This window comes from Gnatocerus cornutus, chromosome 9 (genome assembly GCF_029298725.1).
Source record: "Gnatocerus cornutus isolate USDA-ARS CGAHR chromosome 9, icGnaCorn1.1, whole genome shotgun sequence".
NCBI classification, from domain to species: Eukaryota; Metazoa; Arthropoda; class Insecta; order Coleoptera; family Tenebrionidae; genus Gnatocerus; species Gnatocerus cornutus.
Genome location: NC_142241.1, coordinates 5,515,534 through 5,536,724, shown reverse-complemented (window position 1 = coordinate 5,536,724; position 21,191 = coordinate 5,515,534). Strand labels below are relative to the sequence as shown.

Genomic DNA, 21,191 nt, shown 5'->3' with positions numbered 1-21,191 from the left:
AGAAAACTCGTGCGAATTACTATTATGTACATTTTAGCCTTTTTTGCACTTGTTATCACCACGTTTTTTATTATATATTTAGCTTGAGTGGTTATTTGCACATGCTAGTTGTGATATTTTATTGGCTAAAAATTATATTTACTATCGTTTTGTAATAAAGGTATTCTTATTAAGTTGTCTTTATTTCATGGAATTTAAACAGTACATGTCAACGAATACTACAGGTAAAAATGTGTGTAACTACTACTAACTACTCTTTAGAAAAACATGGAATATACGGATACTGGTTAGTTACTGATATTAACATCCAACTACCGGGAACTCGGGAATAAATTATTACCACTAGATGCCTTATAAACAATATAAAAATACAACTTTGTAACAGAATATAAAAAATAACAATTCGTATAACACCAAAAACTTAAAAATGACTTAGGTTATTTAAAATTGGCTTAAACGTCGTCGAAAATGCCCCTCGGTGGTGCTCCAACCCGATTTCTATAGTTCCCATCTTGATAATTATCGGAAAATCTCGGCTCCAACTCGCGTAAATTGCTATATCTCTCGCCGATTCTAGTGCTAGCACCAAATCTAGAATCTATGTCGTCCGAATCTGGCGGGAATCTCGTATCAACACCATCGTACGACTCCAAAGGATGCGATTCTTGAAGCAAGTTTGATCGCGTATTATCCAAATTTTCCAGTTGAGTCATTGGACGAACTGTGATGCGATTGTTAATAAGAACACTCACAAAATCAAACTTACTTGTGTCGTTACTTCCTCGAGATCTGTATCTACCAGTCGTGGGAAAACGCTCACTGAACTCCCTTCTCCTGGACGACGACTCTTCCGATCTCTGCCGCTTTCGTTTTTCTCTTTTAATAAGCTCGCGACCTTCTTCTACCAAATCAGTGGTCATTTCGTCATCACCGACAAACTGATGGAAACCCAGCATTGATAAAAGTCTGGAGCCCAAACTGAAGTAGGTGGCCAAACAAAATACTAGAATTGCCATGGGGAAATACACGTTGAATCCGTCGGATATGATAGCGATGACGTCCATGTGACCCATGATCTAGAATTTACTGTTAGTTTTTATTCCGGGAAATTTTAGAACTGACTTGGGTGTAATGCGTTTCCATCACTTGCTTCTTAATGATGTGGCTATCCATGTGGATTAAGCCTAGGAAATTTAAGCAGAGTGGTGGCGTAAGACGGCTTAGCATCATCCCCGAGAAAATTAAGCTGTACTCGTTGGTTTGGTGGTGGGGCGCTAGGTAGTACAAATTCAACAGCTTTATCTTCAGGACTGTGGAGTACGCGCAGTAGCAAAGGTACAAGATTATTATAGTCGACAATAGCTAAAAAGTAAGTGTTACTTTCCGTTGGTGCAGCTGAGGAATATTACCTCAATAGTAAAATAGTCATAACTAGACTTCGCAAAATTGACTATGATAGCGAAAATTGACAGCACCGGCTGTTTGTTGAAAAAAGTCAGCTCCGACCAAACTACCGCGATGGAGAACACCCCTGCCATTACGGCCAATAATTTCTGCATGTAGCCGTAAAGTACACACTTCCAGTACCATTCAACTGCAGGAACATAGAAGAATCGCCTGAAAACAGTTCTAGGCTTCTGGAATGTGCGCTTAAATCGTTTGTCTCGGGAGATTTGATTTTTCAACGTATCTTCCAAATCGAAAATTCGCTCGACCAAAACGTTCCATTGCGTTTCTGTTCTTTGAAGTACTTGAAGAGACTTGATGGTCTATGAGAGAGTTTTTAGGGTGAAAAGTGTTTTATTAGAAGAAACTCACTTGTTTGTGGAGTCGGACTAGAGCCTTCTCGCTAGGAACATCTGTAGGGGTGTCTTCGGGTAACTGTCGCCGATTCATTCTATCTCTAAGCTCAGTAGGCACCTTCTGTAAAATAGTCTCCAGATTCAGATGAAGAGGATGACCCGGAGGAACCGCCAAAGACACCGCTTGTAATGACTACAATTGAAGAATTACCAACAAAGAATCATCAAGACATTAAAATTACTTCAAGGACGTCATCAACAGTCTCTTCAGCTTCACACTTATCAGAGCTAAGTTTAGCAGCCTTGAAGTAGGAATGCGTAAGTACGAAACTGCGATTTGAGTTGTGCCACAAAGATCTAGGGACCTCCACTAGAGCATACCCAAAAAGTAACACCAGTAGAAACAACCCCCAGGTGTTACTCGCAGACGAAGCGATCGCTTTTAGCTTTGACCAGTCCAAGTCAATGCCCGGTTTCAAGGCTAGATAAATGAGCAATACTCCACAAATTAACAAATACGAGCCGTAATAAATCGCGTTGTCAATAACAGCCGATTTTAATTTGCCTTTGACTGTAAAGTCTCCAGCCTTAATGTAAGACTGCATCATTGGCATCACCAACCAAGTTAAACATTGGGTGCTCCAATACACTGTTCTCCACAAATTTGGGAAAATTTCGTCAGGAACTCTGCTCCATGGTTCTTCACATTTTTCTGTATCTTTAGTAGTAATATTGGCTACCAGTGGTGCAGTTATATTGGTAATGGAGTCAAGTTCTTCCTTACACTGACGATAAACGGTCTGTAAAAAACGTTGTTATGGACATTGCACACGTCGATAAGATTACTCACTGAAATTACGTCCAAAGGCAGCGCAAATATAATCAAAAAACTAAAATACCAAGCCAGCAAAACAATCAAAGTAACGATTATGTGATGCCTGAACCAATTTCCATAACGATACAACACCGTGGCGGCAAGAATGAAAGAGAGCAGAATTTTTGAAACTAGCGGCCCGTAACTCATCTTGATTTAGTTGTCTTTAGCACTCTCTTCAGTCTGGATTTTTTGAGCTTCTTGTTGCATCTTTTCAAGTTTTTCCAACGTGAAACTTTTCAATGGGATTAAACGAGGTTTACACAACACTAAATCCTGAACGTCTTCGATTATTAGTTGTCCCTTATTAGGTAGAATGGGTTTCAACTTTTCCACATTAGACATTCTCAGTCGCTCGTTAAATTAACATTGACATCACTCGCAGGTCATAAATTTTAACTGCGACGTGGAGTTGCTAGTAGAATGTTGTTTAATTTTTAATTAAATCTTGTGTACACGCGGAACTCACAAAATATCAATAAAAGTGTTGTGTGTATTCCGGCGACGTCAATCTGACAGGTGTCAACCTGCAGTGTCGCAAACAACCCAAAGATCAAGTTCCTAGGAATTATCAATTGGAGCTTTTTAAAATTAAATTGAACAAAAACCCGTGATAACGCCTCACATTTTTGTTCTTATCGCGGTTAGCTAACAATTTTATCAATCTTCCGTTTCCTGTATTTCCTTTATTACTTTTAATCGATTTAGTGGGGGCGGATTTGACAGGAAAAGTCCCTAGCTCGTTTGACACCACAAAACCGAAGATCAAAGAGTTTGTTATGAGTTTTCACTAGTTTTCTTGGTAAAATGAGCGATTTATTTAAATCAGCGTACGAGTATTTTAGCGGTCCCACAAATGGACAAAGTGACAATAGTTTCGTTGGCCAAGTTGTTGAAATTTCCAATGTTAAGTTACGAATAAAAAAAGTCATAGCTGAAGGTTAATTTTCAATATTGATTTTTGTTAAACATTTACAATGGTTTTTAGGTGGTTTTGCTGTAGTTTTCGTCGCACAAGATGTAGCCACAGGAAAAGACTACGCTTTGAAAGTGAGTGTTTTGCAACTTGAGGCGTAATTATTTAAAATTTCTTTGTCAGAGACTGCTAGCAGCTGATGAAGAAGCAAAACAGAATATTATTCAAGAAATTAATGTGTTGAAGAAGTTGTCAGGGCACCCTAATATTATCCAGTATTTGTCAGCATCTTTTATAGATAAATCACAAACCACACATGGGCAGTCTGAGTTTTTGTTGGTCACTGAGTTGTGCACAGGTTTATTATAACATTGGTGTGGTTTTATGGTTTTAATCCTTGAAATGGTTTTTAGGCGGCTCTCTCGTTGATGTTTTGCAAGCACGCACCGCAGCTTTGGAACCTGAGCTAATAACGCGAATTTTTTATCAGAGTTGCAGAGCTGTGTCTCACATGCACTCACAGAACCCTCCAATTATTCACAGAGACTTAAAGATTGAAAACTTCCTGATTAGTAAGGAGGGTACAATCAAATTATGTGATTTTGGTTCAGCTACTTTAGAAATATATAGACCTGACTTGACCTGGTCTGCTAATCAACGTACTAACTTAGAGGAAAATGTAAACAATCAAAACAGTTTCTTAAATTTTAAATACATGGCGATTTTTAGATGGCCAAGTTCACCACGCCCATGTATAGAGCCCCAGAGATGGTAGACACGTGGAACAATTATTTTGTGGGGCCCCCTGTCGACGTGTGGGCTTTAGGCTGCATCCTTTACACTTTCTGTTACATGAAACATCCTTTTGAAGACAGCGCTAAATTGAGAATTATCAATGCCAATTACAATCTTCCTCCAGATCCTAAATACTCTTGCTTCCATGACATCATCCGTAAGTGTCTCTATTGTTGTTTAATTCTCTCTTATTATTTGATTTCAGGTGGCTGCCTGCAAGTCAATCCAGAACAAAGACTAACCGTGTCAGGGCTATTGGAGCGCGTTGCAGCTATCGCAGAAACCAATGGTTACAATCTGAGGGCCCCTTTACAGTTTCCACAGAAATTAGTTACAGAGTCTGAGCACAGACACGGTGATGGAGTCCATAATAACGTAAAACCGCCTCCACAAAGACCAGTGCAACCGCCGCGCCCGCAAGCTGCTCCTGAGAAGCCTCCACAACCACCCCAAAGACCCGCTATGCCCGCTCAACAAAAAGCACCTGAAGTCAAGCAGTCGGGACTGTTTTCGTCGCTGAAGGGAGGAGCTGGAAGTTTTCTCAAAAATTTAAAGGACACGAGCACGAAAGTTATGGCCACAATGCAACAGTAAGAGATCATTGTTTTTACTTTTTTTCTTCACTTTTTTCTTGTAGATCGATCGCTCGAACTGATTTAGATATGAGTTACATAACATCGAGGATTGTGGTTATGCCATATCCATCTGAAGGGATTGAATCGGCGTATAGAACCAACCACATTGAAGATGTTCGTGTGTTCTTAGATTCAAGACACCCAAATTTGAAATATTCAGTGTATAATCTTTCTGGGAAGTCATATCATTCGAAATTTGGTCAAGCAAGAGTCGTCGATTGTAGTTTCGCTTATCCAGAACACTTCAAGGCGCCGCTGCTGAATTCATTGTACCAGCTGTGTGAAGATATTTACCAGTACTTGGCTGGTGATAGTCGCAATGTGGTCGTTATTCATTGCACGGTAAGATAATCACTTTTGTATTGATCTCGTTTTTCTCTGAACTTTGGAAACGAGATAGTGGGTGGAAAATTCAATCAAAACATGTTGAAGGACGTGTACTATTATTATCTTTATTGGATAACGGGTAATACGGAATTAAAAGAACATTGGTCAAGTTGAAAATGGGAAATTTTAATGTTAATAATAAAACGCTTTTTCTTTCAGGACGGAAAAGCAACCTCCGCAACCCTCGTCTGCGGCTTGCTTATCTATTCATTCCTCTATGAAGTTCCTGAAGACGCCTTGCAAATGTTCGCCGTTAAGCGGTGCCCCCCAAACATGAGACCCTCGGATTTAAGATACTTGTATTATTTAGCGGACATTGTCAAGAACCCTCCGGATTATCCGCATTACAAACCCGTAACTTTGGTCTCAATCCAAATGCAACCAATCCCTCTCTTTACCAAAATAAGAGACGGATGTCGGCCTTACTTGGAAATTTATAGTGAGAATCGTTGCGTGTTATCAACGCTGCAAGACTACGAAAGAATGAGATTATATAATGTGGCTGAGGGGAAGGTAAGACGTTTCAGTTGTAGAAATATGATACTTAATTCACACGTAGGTTTTATTGCCAATCAACACGAGCGTTTGTGGAGATGTTTGCATAATCATTTACCACGCTCGCAACATTTTAGGAGGCGTAATGACACAAGGCAAAGCCACAGGGATCAAAATTTGTCAGCTGCAGTTCCACACTGGTTTTATCCCGGAAGAGGAGACGTGCTTGAGATATAACAAGTAACACACTCGAAACTTTTATTCCTGTCTTGACTGTTTTTGTAGGTCGGAATTGGACGAGTTATCTGAGGGTCAAGATCATTACCAAGACCGTTTTTCAGTTTTCGTGAACGTTTTCGTTTCTGATGCGGAACGGAAACCGTCGCAGCCGCCACCATGGCTGACCGACAAAACAGAGCGTGTTTGTGATACTATGTTTAATTCAAAGTTAGAACAAGACGAAACTATCGATAATTTTGGTAATTGCTAGTTAAATTTTGAATGAAAGTAATCGTTTTTTGTAGCCAGTAAACCGAGATCGGTGCCAGTTCAAAGGCCGGAGCGCCCCAGTAGACCTGCCCCACCTTCGCCAAGGCCCGCTCATGTACAACTGGAGCAGAGAGACTCCAGTGACTCTGATGCTGAGCCAGTTATTGTACTTTTACTTCACTGGTGTGTTTCATTTCTGATGTTTATGTTGTAGCCGAGATCTAAGCCTCCAGAGCCAGTGGAGCCCCCTACTGAAGCCGTGGACTTACTTAATTTAAATACGTCTAACCCGGTGACGTCTAATATAAAACCGTCAGCCAGCTCAAACTTTGATCTCCTTAGCGGTTTAGACTCGTCGAATGACAATTTTGCCAACTTTCCTCCAAACACAAAGCCGACGAATCCACCAGCTCCAAATCTTTTCGATCCGTTTGGTTCTACTGCAGACACTCAGAATAATCTTTTGGGAGATTGGGGTAATTTTAATTCTGCTCCCACAGCTACACAGAAGCCTCCAGAGCCCCAAAAACCCACCGATTTCTTCGCCGATTTAGGAAATCTCGGTGGAGGAGTGTGGAATAGTAACACTTCCTCACCAAATAAAGTTCCTCCAACAACTCCACAACATTCAGCCCAATATGCGCCGGGTGGAACTCCCCAACATAAACCGGTGACGCCACAACATCAAGCCAAGTCACCAGCTGATTATAGTAGATCTCACTTTGAGGTGACCAACGATAAAAACGAACCGAAGCCGAAAGCTAAGCCTGATGACGTTTTCGGGGATTTACTCGGTTCACAGGGTTACAAGTTTACAGCGAAGAAAGATAATGCTCCTCGGACTATCAACGATATGAGGAAGGAAGACATGGCGACGTACATGGATCCTGATAAAATTAAAATCTTGGAATGGGTAAGACACTGCCCGAGCCAACAATAGTTTCTGTTAAATTTTTACAGACGGAAGGAAAGAAGAGCAACATTAGGGCTTTGTTGTGCTCTTTACATACAGTCCTCTGGGAAGGTGCAAAGTGGAATAAATGTGATATGCATCAACTAGTCTCAGCTGCCGATGTCAAGAAAGCTTATAGAAAAGCTTGCTTAGCTGTGCATCCCGATAAGGCAAGTAAAAGAATTGCAGTGGTAGACTTAGACCAAATGCACTTAGTTTGGTCGTGCTTTTCAACTAGAGCTTTCCATTACCGCTTTTTTTAAATTGTAGCAAACCGGCACGGACAATGAATACATGGCAAAACTAATATTTATGGAATTGAATAACGCCTGGAGCGACTTCGAAAATGATGCCTCCCAACAAAACATCTTCTCTAGTTAATTTCATTCATGTGATCATTCCCTTTTATGATTAACTATTTATTTTTAGAAAATTTTATTTAAATTTAACTGAATCTTACACTAGCATAGTTATGAAAGTTATCTGTTAAAAGCGAAAGCAATTGTCACAAAGACAATATTTTAATCTTAGTTATTTTAGAGATGTTGTTAAAATTTGAATCGCATTGCTGATATTATACTTAAATCTTGTTTCCTATAGTTTATAATATATTTTTATATTGTGTCACCATTGACAACGTTCTGTGCAAATTCATTTTCTTTCATTTTGTCGTTCGAACAATTTTATTTGTTGTAAATTGAAAAATATATGTGAAAGCAGCAGTTTCAAATTTCACTGATGTCTTCTCCTTGTTACGCCCTGTGGTTACGCCACTGGTGAAAACGTGAAAACAGTCATTCGAGTGTGCGTGATCTGTCAAGAAACGCCCACTTGTCCTAATTATCCTAACCTCAGTTTTTATCATAATTTTACGATGGCTAGTAATAACACTTCTGCAGTGTTAGATATAGTGGCGGAAAATAAAGAAATCTCTTCGATTTTGAAAGAACACAAAGACTTTGATCGATCGAGTATATGCAGCGGGTCTTTGGATAATTCCCTTGTAGGTTAGCAATAATGGTTTGTGTAAATTTCATTAATAATTAATTTAAGGTGCAATCACCGAGTTTGGAAAGCTTTTCTACCATTCAAGACATAGAGAATCTATCAGAATTGAACATGGACGAGAATTCAGACCTCAGCGTTAAGGTAGATAACCCCCAGAAGCACCTAGAGACTCTGGAAACTTACATCACATTCAGGCTAACAACCAAAGTGGCGAGAATTGAGTATTTAGATAATGAGTACGTGGTCAGGAGACGGTATAATGATTTTATCTGGTTGCGCCAGAAACTAGTGGATTGTCATCCCTTCTGTATTATACCTGTAAGCTCCTTTTTTGTACCCACCTTGCATTGATTATTTTTTGCAGCCTCTGCCTGGCAAACACTCTCTTATAGGTCAGTTAGACAGATACTCAAAAGACTTTATACTCCTAAGGATGAAAGCTTTAAACGTTTTTATTTCAAGAATCGTCCACCACCCCATTCTCAGCTGTAATGAGCACTTTAAGCAGTTTCTCACAGCAAAACAACCAGTATGTTATCAAACAGCGTCACCATAATCTATCTTTGTGGTTTTAGGACTTTACTTTACATAGAAGACAACGAAGCAACTCAGAGAATAAAATCCGCACTTTAAGTCATTCTAATTCCACGCACACCGCACTGAAAAACCGTCACTTGGAGTTTGACAAAACCAAATCTTACTTAACTGTGTTATCGGAAAAACTTTCATCCATCGAAAAAATTTCTAGTCGTATTAATAAGGAGCGAGTCGATTTTATAGTAGAATTAAACAGTTATCATCCAATTTTTACGACATGGGCGGGCACGGAGCCCGAGTTGACAAATTTGTTGCAGAATATCGGAAATGCGGTCGAACGGAACACGGCAGCGCAAAATATGCTAGTCCAAAGTTACGCAACTGTTATTGGTAATCCCATAAGAGATTTTGTTACGTATATTGATGTGGTACAAGACACGATAAAAAAGCGCGAGAGTTATCAATACGCTTATGAGAGCTCGCTGGAAGAGTTGAATAAGCGCCACAGTGAGAAAGACAAATTGATCGCGTCTTCGCACAGTCCGTCCCCACAAGCTAGCGGTTTTTCTTTATGGAAACAGCCGAGTTGTGATGAAAAACTAGAGAAATTAGGTGTTTACATTCCGCAACTTCTCAAGAAAGTTGAAGCTAATCAAGACAGTTTAGAGTGCGCTAATGAGTCACTGAGAAGCGATTTAGAGCACTGGCAGCTAGAAAAACAACAATGTTTAAAGAAGATTTTACTAGATTTTGTTAACAAACAAATCGAGTATTATCAGGCTAGTGTTGGCGCTTGGGAGCACGTAACTAACGAAATTGCGCCTCAGAATAACATGACTGCCTCCAAATGATATAAGAAGTATCTGCTGTAGATCTCACTGTACATTCCTAAGTTATTCGCATTTTAATAAATGTCAACACGTGCCTACTTTTATTGCTCTTTGTTCACGTATTGTTTTGTCGTTGACGAATTTAGTCAACACAATATGATCTCTTGGGAGCTCATTGTTTAGCGAGAATGGCATGAAATTAATTTAATTTGATTTCTTGCATATTAAAAAAAATCTAAAAATTGGCGCCTAAATTTAAAAACTAATTTGTTACCCCGGCGACACGTCAACTTGACAGCTGTTAACCTAAAAATGTATGTTTATTTTGGTTCAGAATGTCAGAAGAGGTGATTTTCACTTTATTTTATTTAATCCTAAGTGTATGCATTATCTACCCTCCGGTCGAGTTCGTATCTGCGGGCTTCACAATCCCCAGTCTCTTCAGCCGAGTGTTGGGCTCAGAAGACGAGAATTTTGTAAGTTACCACATAAAACGAACGATCGTGACTTTGGGTGTCTACTCGGTGCTGCCACTGGGCTACATTGTAGCTCTGTTTGCCTCGGATCTTAATGAACATGTACGAGAAACCTAAATCGTAAAAAACAGATGTTAGATTGACATTTCTAGGTATTTTCTTTGATTGATGGTTCCTTGTTTTGGAAAATCTTTTTCACGTCGAGTTTAGCATTGCCAATCGTTGCTTTGTATCAGATTAGGAGTTGGATGATCGACGATTACAAGTACCACCCGATATCGATCAACTTGGGAAAGTTTTGTAACAACAACAACAGAGACTGGAAAAGTGTAGCCTCTGATATCAACGCCGAATTTAGACGGTAATAAACTTAATCGTCGAAACTCGGCTAATGTTATCGTTACAGCATCGATAAAATTTGCGTGAGAACAAATTCATTGATTAAAGTTATTGCGACTGAGAATTGGATTATAAAAGTTACTCCATTTACGATTTTATTAGCTCATCAAGGCGATGCCAGTTTAGTCGTCCAGAAAGCGGACACTCATCAAATTTCCCTTCAAACGACAAATGAGACTCAATTCTTGAGCATTGAAGTAAAATCCGGGCGACAACATGTTGAGCCTTTCACAATTAGGATTAACGCAACTGACTTTAGAGACTTGGAAGATCGGATCGCGAGAGATATTACAATTCCTGCCAACGTCAAGTTCCATAAAACTGTAGTGGAGCAGTTTGTTGACGTTTTTAAATCCACCATACAAAATAATGCGAAATATGAGAACAGAGAGGTTCCCATCCAGATTTGGCTAATCATAATCTAAACAGTTTTTTTTTAGGAATTGGATCAGTGCATTGGTTGCATGCAAACCCGCCCCAATGTCAAACTGCAGAAACTATGTGGAGATGAAAGTGGCAGAAATGATAGTTGCACCACTTGTTATTGTAAACCTATGTGGTGTGCAGACTGCATGGCCAAATGGTTTGCTTCTAGGCAAGAAAGTGACCAACAAAGCAGTTGGTTGTCGTCCAAGTGCACTTGTCCCATGTGTAGGTCCAGATTTTGCATTTTAGATGTATCGATTTTAAGCAATGTTGAAATGGAAGAATAAACGAAATTGACAATGTGATATTTCTAAAATTAAAAATTTGTCATGTGTGGTCGTTTATCGCAGCTTTAATTGTTTTGTTTGATAAGAGATAAATCTCAAGTTGCAGTATTGAATTGAAATAAAGCATATATTCTAATAATAATTGATTTTGATTCTCTTTGGTTATTTCCATGTTTATTGACGTATGTGATTACAACAATCAATAATTAAATTTGTTGAAGTGCTTGATGATAGTGCACGTTTTTTGTTGCACAAAAATACAGTTGTGTTGAGTAAGACATACGTTATGTAAGAGTACTAAGTTTTTAGCGCAAAAAGTGACTTATTGAGGGTCCAAAAAAGTACATGACACTCAAAACATTATAAAATTTGTTCGAAAGTTTAGAGTCGATAGGCTTGAAAGTTTGACTGATTATAGAAGAAACAAACAAAAATTAGGATTAAATAATTTAATAATCCATGATAAACTTATAATAATGGTTATTCTAAAAAACGGACTTTTGCCCGTGATAACATAACGCCATAATAATATTTTCATTGATAAGAAATCAGTCGATAAGAATCGAAAAAACCCTATGATTAAATGTGTATTATTAATAATTATTCTAGAGCAAATTTATATTCTTTAGATATTCGAAAATTTTTGTGTATTATCTCACATTCATCAAAAGAGAAAAACGTTATTTCCAAAAAGTGACCAGTTTAAAAAACTTTGAGATTAAAGCAAATTTGGACATTACTCTTGCAGCGACGAATTTCAGCACGTATCTTAATCTTGTTTTAAAGGCCATAATCTGTTAATCCCAACTCGAGACAAATCATTGAGAGCTGCATTTGGTAGAAAGTAATTGCACTTCTGAATGTATTTAGTGTGATTTTAGTTAGTAGAGCACAGTTGTTTTCACCAGCGGCTTAAATTTTTTTGTTGAAATTGCTTTACATGCAAATTCACGCGAATACGGGCTTAGAATATTCTTGCATAAATATTTACAACTTTGCCAAAACCAACATTGGTTTACTTTTAGTAGCGTTTGTCAAACCAAACCGGAATTCTATTCATACTTGGGTTTAGCATATTCCTTCTAAATTTGAGGTTGGTGTCGAGCAAATTTGGAAAATATCGTCATAAATAAGACAACACCGATAAATTGATAAGGACCAATTTAAAAGATTTCATTTTACTGTTCTTATCTGAATGCTCTCGTCTGTCTTTAGTAATGACAAGAGATAAAATTAACACAATTATTGTCATGTCACCTTAAGTACCAGTGATTGATTTTAATTTAAACAACTCTATGTCGTTCTGTTTCTTATCGGAAACTCGACTACGGATAATAAGGTACAATCTAAAGTGCAGGTTACAATACTATCTTAATTTATGATCTAATCAAAGCGTGAAATAGGTTTTTTAACATAAGGAAATAAGTGCGAGGGCTGTTAGACCAAAATGGTTTTATTAGCAAAACTTAACTATAAAACTCATAAAAGATATCACATAATTCATAGAATAAATAACAATAATCGTTCACAATGCAGCGCAAACTCAGTTCTCATGCACTTAACATTAATTACACCTTAATCTCCGCCGTTCGTACAATTTGTCGCATTTCTTTGACCACCTCGTCGACGCTGAAGACATCGTCATCACAGTTGGTATCTTCAATAATCTCAGTTTTATAGCCGCCCTCACTTTCGGGAAAGTAGTCGGAAACTGAGATATTTTTCCTCTTCTTCTCTTTCATTCTGCCACTTTTCGTCAACGACATTTTTCTGGCAAACGCAGGATTACTGTCGTTCTCGCTGCTTCTTTTTTCGGCCACCATTTCGTTTGAAGGTTTCACAGATTTATTCTTATTTTTTTTTGAACTGAAGAAGTTCAGAATTTTTGACATTGTAACTACAATCGAGTGATTGGCATCCTCGAACTTCAACTAACGAAAGGTTCAACAATGGCCGCTTTATATACTCAGGTAGAGTGATCTTTATTTTGAGACGTGATAAAAATATAATCGCGTTGTTTGTATTATATTATTAATTATACTGTTGAGATAAGAAGGTGCAAGATAACGGTGCGTGCACTGCAAGTGAGCATATAATTGCTTTACCTCCAATAAGTGGATTTTACTATTTGGCTCTCGAATTAACACTCATGATTAAATCTGATCGCAATTAATAGTTAACGATCGAATTTTGCGTCGTTTTCGATTTAGGTTACAGTGGTATTTCCTGACCACTTCAGCTTCCTACAAAACGACGACAGTTTAATTTTTATTTTTTTTGGGCATTTTTTACAGAAAACTTATTGCTACGACGTCTAAAACTGATTTTAATCAAGTAACAGCTCTTCAGAGATTATTATCTCACCAATTGTGGTCGATAATGCTATTTTTAAACTTGAATACATTGTATTAGATGCTTGATTTTATTCATTTAGCGTCTTACATTCTTTAAAAATACAAAACAGATAAAAAAGTGCTATGCGATGAGATAAATGAAAAATATCCAATTGTTCAAAATGGTGGATGCGCCGGGGTACAAATTATATTCTTCTAATTCTAAAACTTTTATTTCGCATATTTATATTAGTTTGTTGTTAAATTCTTTTAAAATCTTCATTAGTTTGTTTGAATTTTTAACGATTTTGGTGTCCAAGAAAAGTACGAAAATAATGTTGAAATTGATTAAATAAACAGATCTTTTGATTTGGTGCTGCTTTACTTTTGATTCTGCTGAATGTATTTTGATGGTAGAGTTGAGGTTTTTTTAGTTTAATTTGCAATCAAAATATTTGCAATTTTTGGTACCTACTTTTAAAAACCTTAAAAGTAAAAATAATCTCAAAGAACCTCTAAAAAAAAAATTAAAACGAATTTCTTTGATTTACTTACAAGAACGACATCATCACAACAAAGCAAAAACTTTCTAGAAAACTTGGTAACTAGTCGTTGGAGCGTTATCCAACTAACTTTTTTGTATTTATTTTGTAATTAGAGTGGTTTTAAAGAATTATTATCAAACAAATTTTGAATTTTGAATTAGAAACGAACCTTTTTTATCCCAGGTGCAAACCGCAACCTTTAGCCATCTAGCGGTGATCATTCCAACCCACCTGACATTTCATTCAATTATTGACATCTTATTGACATATTGACAAACACAAACGTCTCTCTAAATATTGTGATTTGTGCTGCAAGGAACCCAATTGTTGTGCTAAAATGTTGTGTTAACTTCTTCTGTGATCCACGCCATCGTGCTCAATGTTCTGATAGTTTGAATTTCAACAAATTCCATTGTTGACATCATCAAGAACTTCTTTGTTACAGCTAAAAAATGTCGAACCGACGCGAATACAGACGCCCTGCAACAAATAGTTTTACTTATGTTAGTTCGTGTGTAAAATACTTGATTTTTGTACTGAATTTCGTATTTTGGGTAAGTAAACCGATGACTAATATCCTGGGATGATTGAGGTTATGTTTCAGCTCTTTGGAGGATTACTCATAGGCATTGGTTTGTATGCATTCGTAGATAAGTGGCAATTGACAGGATGGGTCAAACTCGAAAATGTCTACGATGTTATTTTAAACGTTTCATTGGTAATGGTACTGATGGGCGGGGTGGTCTTCATCGTCAGCTTCGCAGGATGCGTGGGGGCACTACGTGAAAACACTTGTTTACTCAAATTTGTAAATATCCCCAAATTCTAACCACCAGAAATTGACGGCGATGTTTCAGTATTCTCTCTGTCTTCTCATCTTCTTTTTACTGGAGATGGGCATAGCCATCATGGGCTTTGTTTTCCCACACACCATGCAGTCAATGCTTGAAGAAAGTTTCACTGATAAAATCATTCATACATACCGGGACGATCCAGATCTACAGAATTTCATAGATTTTGCTCAGCAAGAAGTAAATCTCTAATTCTTTCAGAGCACTTTTATTAATTCAATGATTACAGTTTAGGTGCTGTGGGCTCAGCTCAGAGGGGTACATGGACTGGTCGAAAAACGAATATTTTAATTGCACTTCTCCAAGTGTCGAGCATTGTGGAGTCCCTTTCTCTTGCTGCATTAACGCCACTGATATAAGCTCTGGTCTAGTCAACATTATGTGTGGTTACGGTGTGCAGACGTTATCTGTAAGTTTAGGTTAGTAATGACACAACAAATTGATTGATATCAAATTTAGGTTGCTGAGGCTAGTAAGAAGGTTTGGACTTCCGGCTGCATAGAAATCGTGCGCTCGTGGGCCGAAAGGAATCTCTACACCATCGCAGGAATAGCCCTAGGTATCGCACTGTCCCAACTCTTCGTCATTTATTTAGCTAAGACTCTGGAGGGACAAATAGACTTACAAAAGTCAAGGTGGGCCAGTTGAAACATAGGGTATATTTGTAAATATGACGTACTGCCATTTTAAAATGTACTGTCCTTTTCAATGTTTTCTAGTGTAGACTGTAATTCGTATTTTTGTAAGTATATTGTATGTTCTGTATTCATAAGACTTGTTGCAGTATTTGTTTGTCACACGTCTCATATGTTAGCTTGGGTTTTTTGTGCTCACAAGTTTAGTTTGACTCCTCGGCTCAAAGTAGTTTTACAGATCTGGTGGAGTTAGATAGATCGTTGTAGTAGCGAGTTTCCACCAGATCGTTTACCACGACGATCAGTGAATTTGTTTGTTTTTCAGATATTTTCGGCAATTACGCTATAGTAGGAACTCGTATTAAAGAACAAGAATAATTGTGATCTACTCATTCAAATTAATAACTAGAATATTATATTTGATATTGTATAAAATTCCAGTTTTTATTATAGTTGTTACAGTTGTATTAGTGTACAAGAAATTATCTTTATAAAAATAAATTTCTACCTTGGACACGGTTTTAAAGCCAAATTCCGGTTGCTTTTCAGTAAAACATGTTTTTCTTTAATTTTCCTTTAATAAATAAGTACAAAAAAAATGTCATGGAGATTTCCAGTATCAAGCATAAGTACTTAATCGTCGCTATTCTAATCACTAACGCTAAAATAAATGCATCAAAATGCTAGAAATAGTAACAGGAATGCATCTCAACAATTGGAATATTTCTATACAAACTACAAAGGCACTATTATTACTGCGAGTTCTTAGTGTGAATCTAAACCTACTTTAAAGTTCCGGGTTGATCTCAAGTTGATTAACGTCGACGCAACTTGAAATCAACCCGATTTTTAGTCTCCTATATAAGAATGAAATTAGACCAATCGGGGTCGATGTATCACAAATGCTGCTCAAACTGATATGATAAAAAATACAATCCAAACCAAATTACCCAAAATTTGCGCAAATCAGTCTTCATGCTTACTGCTTCCTTAGATCTTCACTCTGTTCATCATAAAAATATAAGTATTGTTTAAATTCTGCATAAAAGTGTACTTCTTAGTTGCTAGAAACTTCTTAATAGTATCTTTCTCCACCTCGCTTACGTACAAATGCACCCCAATCACTTCAATCTTTACTCTTTCGAAAGGAACGGTCTCCAAGACCTGGAGCTCGGTGCCCCCAGACTCTAAACTTAGGTAATCAATATTAGTAACATTCATCGCCAGGAGGAGCGAGAACAGCGGAAAACATTTAATTCGAGTGGTAAACCAATCCGGGTCTTCTATAACACTGTTGGCGTGGATACTGTTGATCTTAACTTCATTCTCTTGATGGAAAGTTATTTCTTTTGGATACGGCATGGAGCTGAGGCAGGCGTGGATCGCTTGAGACCTCACGCGGTTGTGTCTTCTGAGACTAAAGTAGTGACGCGTGTCTGACTGGATGAGAAGACCGCGCCAGTTGAATTTCTTCTCCAACCATTCAGTTTTGGAGGTTTTCCCGTCGTTGTAAGCCCCAGATTCCACGAAAATGCCCTCACGCTGAAAATAAAGTTGTTTTGGGTGTCACTTCGTTGTAACAACTGACCTTATTGTTGAGTAACTTCAAGACATAAGCTGTGTCTTCTGGGGGCCCCGTCGCCTGTGATTCCAGTGGTTTATGATGGGGCTCAATAGCAGGCCTCAAGTGCACCTCTCTTATGTAAGTAATAAGTAGAGGATTATCTTGTGCAACGCTCAAAAGCTCATAATCTTGACTCATGTTAACCCGGAACTGGTAGTGTCTCATGGCTGGAATTTACTGTAATTTCAGGTTTATAAGAGGTGAATCTCACCTGTGTTGTCCATGTAGAGGATGAGTGCTGTCATAACAATGGCAAAAGCCACCGAAAAGGCCGCTAAAGGTAAAATCTTCCTGATGATGTTAGGTGTAGGGGACACTGTCATATTTGGGGTCTTTACAGGTGTCACAGGTACCTCAGGTGTGGCATTCTGCACCGATGGTAGCGTCTGGCACTGGCCAGGGTTGGTATTTTTCGCTTTCGTGAAAAACTTCGCAAACTTCATCATAAATTTGTACATCGTCACTGCAAGCAATTAACCACAATTAACCAAAGTCTTAAGAAGTGGTGACTTACCAATTAAGTAATTACATTCGTGACGGTCGCTTTATTGGTTTATACATATTTATACGATTTAAATATGAAATGATATGCAACACAATGAAACGACTTGATGGTACATCCTGTCTTTCCAGGTGCTAAAATCGCTCTATGGTCGATTTCGAACGGAATTACAAAGCAAAATGCACGATTTTCGACTTTATTGATTTCTACTCCCACCTTGTTCGTTGTTGGAGTGACATCAAGAATAACAATGCTTCTCTTTCTATTTGTTTGTGCGGTGTCTTTAAATTTCTTACGCTTTCTTTTTTAAAGGTTTCAAGTGAAAAATAAAGCCTGAGGTAGCTGACAAAGGGAGAAAACCGTAGACTGTAATTTATGGTATGTTCAAACCGAGTAATTTGAAATTTAATTATTAATTGCGAAAACACGAAACAAATAAAGAGAAAAGAAACAACGTGCCAATGAAAAATGAAAATAAATACCTGTGGTAGGGGAATGCGGGACTAGCGGTGACGCGGGAATTTAAAGAGCCACAGTTCCTTCATTTTTAGAACGATCTTAATCTGATTCTTTTTATTCGATTTGCTTTGATTCTACAAACCTGTTGAATTCTTTCTAAATTCACTTATTTTTCTACCGCCTAGAGAATTAATTTTTGTTCTTTTCAATCTGTTAGGTCCTTTAAATGGCTCAAAATTTTCAGATCATTCGGGTCTTTCAAATGCTTGAAATTTTTCAAATTCCTTAGAGTCTTTTGTCCTTTGCAATCCTCTAATAAGTCTTCGAATGATTCACTCTAAACAACTCTAAGAATTAAGAGGATCGCAAGGGTCAGAAGACTCTAGGGAATGTGGTTAAGGGACCTACTTGCGAGATCTTTGAATTCTTTGAACACGTGGGATCTTTTAAGTCTTTCATTTTTGGATTCTTTAGGTTCCAATAATTAGCCCGATCCGATTCTTCAGATTTATTAAATTTGTTCAATCCTTTTCTTTTGATATTTGGATCAACTTTATATTCCGATTCTTTAAATTCCCACAGATTCATTAAAATTCCTGACATTCTAAGTTTATAAAATGTTCAGGGATTTTAGTATCCACCTACTCTTTTTTCTTTTTAGAATTTCCATTTGCTTTGGACTGCATTTCCCTAATCTCTACATTTGGTTAATTGGTTTTAAAATGAAAGCAGTATGTAAATCTGCGCTTTAATTATGATATAAGCTTCAGCTCTTTGAGTAACAGTCTAGTCGCTGTAAAAATTGGGGGCGATAAGGAGCGTAATCCCTTCATATTGAAAACTACATGAGTTGTGCAACACAAAGGTGCCAGAATCTCTCTTTACAAAGCAAATACCTATTAGGCTAAATGTCAACTGAAAATATCAAAGGAAATTTCTTGTCGCTTTCATTCAAAATCATGTTTCAGTTAAATTTTGAACACGAAAATTAGGTTTATTTGGTGGTGTTTTTTATTGGCGATTGATGATGTTTGCATTCAATATTTTATTAAAATGAAATGTGAGTCATTGGGTTCGTGATATTTACTGAGGTGTAAATCAATACAAATATTGGGAATTGTGATTTACGCGAAAGTTTGTGTAACCTATTTACAGTGTTTTTGCGACGGAAATAATTCTCATTGCGTCTTTTTTTAAGAAACACCCCTTTTTTATCACGTCAGTGGTTAAAAATAAAAACACCTACCTGTTTCCACCATCTGCCATAAGCTACAGATCATTTACCAAAAACTTTTGGCATAGAATCGATTGCTTAGTCTACAGAATTAAAATAGTAATTTTAAAAGGTCGTAATTAGTAATTTCTTACTCTCAACTTGTCGCAAACTCGTTTTGTCCACTACAAAACGATAAAACTGAACTAAATAATCATAGAATATTGACCGTGGTTATTTCCAATTCATGAACAGCCCCTACTTTGGTGGTCGACGAATCAATACCTTTCTCAAGCAACATATTGTTTGGCCAAGTCTGTAATAACAGCAGGTAGACGTTCGCACCGTGCTGTTTGAGTTAGAGTCAAATTTAGAACAAACAAGGTTGTAGGGGACGTGCCCATTGCAGTACCATCTCTATTAGTAACGTGAAGCCATTACCTTGTCTTGCTGATTTACGACCAGAATGAACGAGACGAACTAATTTTCTCTGCTTGATCTCTGAAGGTGGACTAATTTAACAGGGCCGACAAGTGGAAGCAGTTTTGCGAGCCAAACGTACCGCGTGTAGTTTGGGTCGTAAAAACGAACAGGGCCGTATTTTGGTTTTCAGTTCAGTTCATTTTTACCAGTTTTCCCATGCAAATTAGAAAATGATCCGATGAATTATTCATAATTTTTGAGACGCATCGAGTGTCCTCTTAATCCCCAATTTGCGATGCAAAAATTTTCGTGTCTTGCACATTCTCACGATAATCCCCACTTTAACAATTAACGAAAGTTCCATTAGCAAAATTGGTTTTCTCCGCCCTTTGTCTACAAGTCGTCTCGGGTTGTTGCCACAAGACCAAAAACTAGACACTCTCTCTCGAATGCAAATTTATTTTTAATTATCATATGAAATGAAAACAAGTTGTAAAATTGCAATCGATGTTAGTCGGGAGTTGCCGGTTCTTACCGATGTTTCGACGCTTCAGGACGTCAACGACGCTGTTTTAGTTGTTCGGTGGTATCGAAGGATCCTGGTTGCAAATTTTTGCATATTTGTTGACACGTGCACACGAGAACATGTAAGAGTTTTATTTATTTACAATTATAGAATTTTTTTAAATAATTTTTGATTAGATACTGCACTAATCAAACAGGATGAAAGTTTTGACTTAGTCACTATGGTCAGTAACTTCCTGAAAAATTTGCGGTAACGTGAACTGATGGCGTGTTGCAGAATTATGCGATAATAGAATAAAAGCTTTCTGATACGTTGGCGTGATTCTTTTAACAATATAACAACTGCGTAAAGAAGTGCCAGTTTGTTATTAAACGCGTGGATCTACAAACTTTCTGAATGTGATTTAATTTCCTATTTTTAGTTTGTTTTCTTTGTGGAATCAGGAATTAACGTTGCATTATCTTATACGATTAAAACTTTTTAATCTTTAATATCCACCAAGTAAGAAACTATGTCATGTTGTTTCAGTTGATCGTTTCCAGTGGATGACACGTTCCACAGCTTATGCAAAGTGCATTTATTTGACGTGGCATGTTCTAAGTACATAATCCTGTTATTGAAGTATCTTCCGGTTTTAAATTCGCCTCAAGTTAAATAGGTTAAGTTTGTTGTGAAACAAACATTTACACAATTTGGGGGAAACAAACATCTTTTGATATTTGATAAATTAAACGTTTACATACAAATCAATTAGACAAGTTTACAAATTTTA

At 37.4% G+C, this 21,191-nt stretch overlaps 8 protein-coding genes across 10 annotated transcripts in view; 5 read left to right on the top strand and 3 right to left on the bottom strand.

Moving 5' to 3' along the window:
* Positions 1–163: 163 nt before the first annotated feature.
* LOC148168111 (LMBR1 domain-containing protein 2 homolog) lies at positions 164–2,826 on the bottom strand. Its single transcript, XM_088046484.1, has 7 exons — positions 2,653–2,826; positions 2,045–2,602; positions 1,819–1,995; positions 1,410–1,769; positions 1,123–1,362; positions 767–1,076; positions 164–721 (listed from the first exon to the last, which is right to left on the bottom strand). Exons 1-7 carry the CDS (start codon positions 2,824–2,826, stop codon positions 453–455), a joined length of 2,088 nt encoding a protein of 695 aa, XP_087902610.1. The 3' UTR covers positions 164–452.
* Positions 2,827–2,832: 6 nt separating this feature from the next.
* Positions 2,833–3,231, bottom strand: BBIP1 (BBSome interacting protein 1). Its single transcript, XM_088046493.1, has one exon. It carries the CDS (start codon positions 3,019–3,021, stop codon positions 2,833–2,835), a length of 189 nt encoding a protein of 62 aa, XP_087902619.1. The 5' UTR covers positions 3,022–3,231.
* Positions 3,232–3,388: 157 nt separating this feature from the next.
* Positions 3,389–8,080, top strand: aux (cyclin-G-associated kinase). The gene is made up of 14 exons (XM_088046483.1): positions 3,389–3,616; positions 3,665–3,726; positions 3,776–3,950; positions 4,006–4,271; positions 4,322–4,544; positions 4,593–4,977; positions 5,025–5,364; positions 5,569–5,922; positions 5,969–6,144; positions 6,190–6,383; positions 6,429–6,559; positions 6,608–7,306; positions 7,354–7,515; positions 7,616–8,080. The coding sequence occupies exons 1-14, from the start codon at positions 3,484–3,486 to the stop codon at positions 7,724–7,726; spliced, it is 3,411 nt and encodes a 1,136-aa protein (XP_087902609.1). The 5' UTR covers positions 3,389–3,483; the 3' UTR covers positions 7,727–8,080.
* A 67-nt stretch (positions 8,081–8,147) lies between these two features.
* LOC148168108 (sorting nexin-7-like) lies at positions 8,148–9,818 on the top strand. Its single transcript, XM_088046486.1, has 4 exons — positions 8,148–8,348; positions 8,399–8,671; positions 8,718–8,882; positions 8,929–9,818. The coding sequence occupies exons 1-4, from the start codon at positions 8,220–8,222 to the stop codon at positions 9,739–9,741; spliced, it is 1,380 nt and encodes a 459-aa protein (XP_087902612.1). The 5' UTR covers positions 8,148–8,219; the 3' UTR covers positions 9,742–9,818.
* A 172-nt stretch (positions 9,819–9,990) lies between these two features.
* LOC148168107 (E3 ubiquitin-protein ligase TM129) lies at positions 9,991–11,450 on the top strand. The gene is made up of 4 exons (XM_088045338.1): positions 9,991–10,298; positions 10,349–10,557; positions 10,603–10,987; positions 11,036–11,450. The coding sequence occupies exons 1-4, from the start codon at positions 10,056–10,058 to the stop codon at positions 11,306–11,308; spliced, it is 1,110 nt and encodes a 369-aa protein (XP_087901464.1). The 5' UTR covers positions 9,991–10,055; the 3' UTR covers positions 11,309–11,450.
* Positions 11,451–14,400: 2,950 nt separating this feature from the next.
* LOC148168106 (tetraspanin-33-like) lies at positions 14,401–16,226 on the top strand. 2 transcript variants are annotated; one of them, XM_088044488.1, is made up of 6 exons: positions 14,401–14,576; positions 14,632–14,740; positions 14,791–14,994; positions 15,044–15,217; positions 15,267–15,446; positions 15,497–16,226. In XM_088044488.1, exons 2-6 carry the CDS (start codon positions 14,639–14,641, stop codon positions 15,683–15,685), a joined length of 849 nt encoding a protein of 282 aa, XP_087900614.1. In that variant the 5' UTR covers positions 14,401–14,576; positions 14,632–14,638; the 3' UTR covers positions 15,686–16,226. The 2 variants fall into 2 exon arrangements, with proteins under 2 accessions (XP_087900614.1, XP_087900613.1); XM_088044487.1 differs by having other exon boundaries at positions 14,401–14,740.
* A 4-nt stretch (positions 16,227–16,230) lies between these two features.
* Positions 16,231–19,933, bottom strand: S (EGF receptor activation regulator Star). Of its 2 annotated transcripts, none has more exons than XM_088044486.1 (4): positions 19,912–19,933; positions 17,508–17,759; positions 17,261–17,463; positions 16,231–17,214 (listed from the first exon to the last, which is right to left on the bottom strand). In XM_088044486.1, exons 2-4 carry the CDS (start codon positions 17,752–17,754, stop codon positions 16,663–16,665), a joined length of 1,002 nt encoding a protein of 333 aa, XP_087900612.1. In that variant the 5' UTR covers positions 17,755–17,759; positions 19,912–19,933; the 3' UTR covers positions 16,231–16,662. The 2 variants fall into 2 exon arrangements, with proteins under 2 accessions (XP_087900612.1, XP_087900611.1); XM_088044485.1 differs by lacking the exon at positions 19,912–19,933 and adding an exon at positions 17,811–17,965.
* LOC148168104 (serine/threonine-protein kinase 32B) overlaps positions 18,082–21,191 on the top strand; it is a 34,287-nt gene continuing 31,177 nt past the window's right edge. Inside the window, exon 1 of the mRNA XM_088044482.1 lies at positions 18,082–18,176. The gene's annotated coding sequence lies outside the window, so the exon portion shown is untranslated. The remainder of the gene's footprint in view (positions 18,177–21,191) is intronic.

What these genes read in the sequence shown, in the direction of transcription:
- LOC148168111 (XM_088046484.1), bottom strand. Translation starts at nt 2,826, where the DNA reads ATGAGTTACGGGCCGCTAGTTTCAAAAATTCTGCTCTCTTTCATTCTT. An exon ending in TGCCTTTGGACGTAATTTCA is followed by an intron (nt 2,603 to 2,652) that starts GTGAGTAATCTT and finishes CGTTTTTTACAG; the next exon opens with ACCGTTTATCGTCAGTGTAA. An exon ending in TAGTCCGACTCCACAAACAA is followed by an intron (nt 1,770 to 1,818) that starts GTGAGTTTCTTC and finishes ACTCTCTCATAG; the next exon opens with ACCATCAAGTCTCTTCAAGT.
- BBIP1 (XM_088046493.1), bottom strand. Translation starts at nt 3,021, where the DNA reads ATGTCTAATGTGGAAAAGTTGAAACCCATTCTACCTAATAAGGGACAA.
- aux (XM_088046483.1), top strand. Translation starts at nt 3,484, where the DNA reads ATGAGCGATTTATTTAAATCAGCGTACGAGTATTTTAGCGGTCCCACA. An exon ending in TGGTCGTTATTCATTGCACG is followed by an intron (nt 5,365 to 5,568) that starts GTAAGATAATCA and finishes TTTTTCTTTCAG; the next exon opens with GACGGAAAAGCAACCTCCGC. An exon ending in TAGCTGTGCATCCCGATAAG is followed by an intron (nt 7,516 to 7,615) that starts GCAAGTAAAAGA and finishes TTTAAATTGTAG; the next exon opens with CAAACCGGCACGGACAATGA.
- LOC148168108 (XM_088046486.1), top strand. Translation starts at nt 8,220, where the DNA reads ATGGCTAGTAATAACACTTCTGCAGTGTTAGATATAGTGGCGGAAAAT. An exon ending in GGTCTTTGGATAATTCCCTT is followed by an intron (nt 8,349 to 8,398) that starts GTAGGTTAGCAA and finishes AATTAATTTAAG; the next exon opens with GTGCAATCACCGAGTTTGGA. An exon ending in TTCTCACAGCAAAACAACCA is followed by an intron (nt 8,883 to 8,928) that starts GTATGTTATCAA and finishes TTGTGGTTTTAG; the next exon opens with GACTTTACTTTACATAGAAG.
- LOC148168107 (XM_088045338.1), top strand. Translation starts at nt 10,056, where the DNA reads ATGTCAGAAGAGGTGATTTTCACTTTATTTTATTTAATCCTAAGTGTA. An exon ending in CCTCGGATCTTAATGAACAT is followed by an intron (nt 10,299 to 10,348) that starts GTACGAGAAACC and finishes TGACATTTCTAG; the next exon opens with GTATTTTCTTTGATTGATGG. An exon ending in CGAAATATGAGAACAGAGAG is followed by an intron (nt 10,988 to 11,035) that starts GTTCCCATCCAG and finishes GTTTTTTTTTAG; the next exon opens with GAATTGGATCAGTGCATTGG.
- LOC148168106 (XM_088044488.1), top strand. Translation starts at nt 14,639, where the DNA reads ATGTCGAACCGACGCGAATACAGACGCCCTGCAACAAATAGTTTTACT. An exon ending in ACACTTGTTTACTCAAATTT is followed by an intron (nt 14,995 to 15,043) that starts GTAAATATCCCC and finishes GCGATGTTTCAG; the next exon opens with TATTCTCTCTGTCTTCTCAT. An exon ending in ACGGTGTGCAGACGTTATCT is followed by an intron (nt 15,447 to 15,496) that starts GTAAGTTTAGGT and finishes TATCAAATTTAG; the next exon opens with GTTGCTGAGGCTAGTAAGAA.
- S (XM_088044486.1), bottom strand. Translation starts at nt 17,754, where the DNA reads ATGTACAAATTTATGATGAAGTTTGCGAAGTTTTTCACGAAAGCGAAA. An exon ending in CCTCTACATGGACAACACAG is followed by an intron (nt 17,464 to 17,507) that starts GTGAGATTCACC and finishes AGTAAATTCCAG; the next exon opens with CCATGAGACACTACCAGTTC. An exon ending in TGAAGTTACTCAACAATAAG is followed by an intron (nt 17,215 to 17,260) that starts GTCAGTTGTTAC and finishes CTTTATTTTCAG; the next exon opens with CGTGAGGGCATTTTCGTGGA.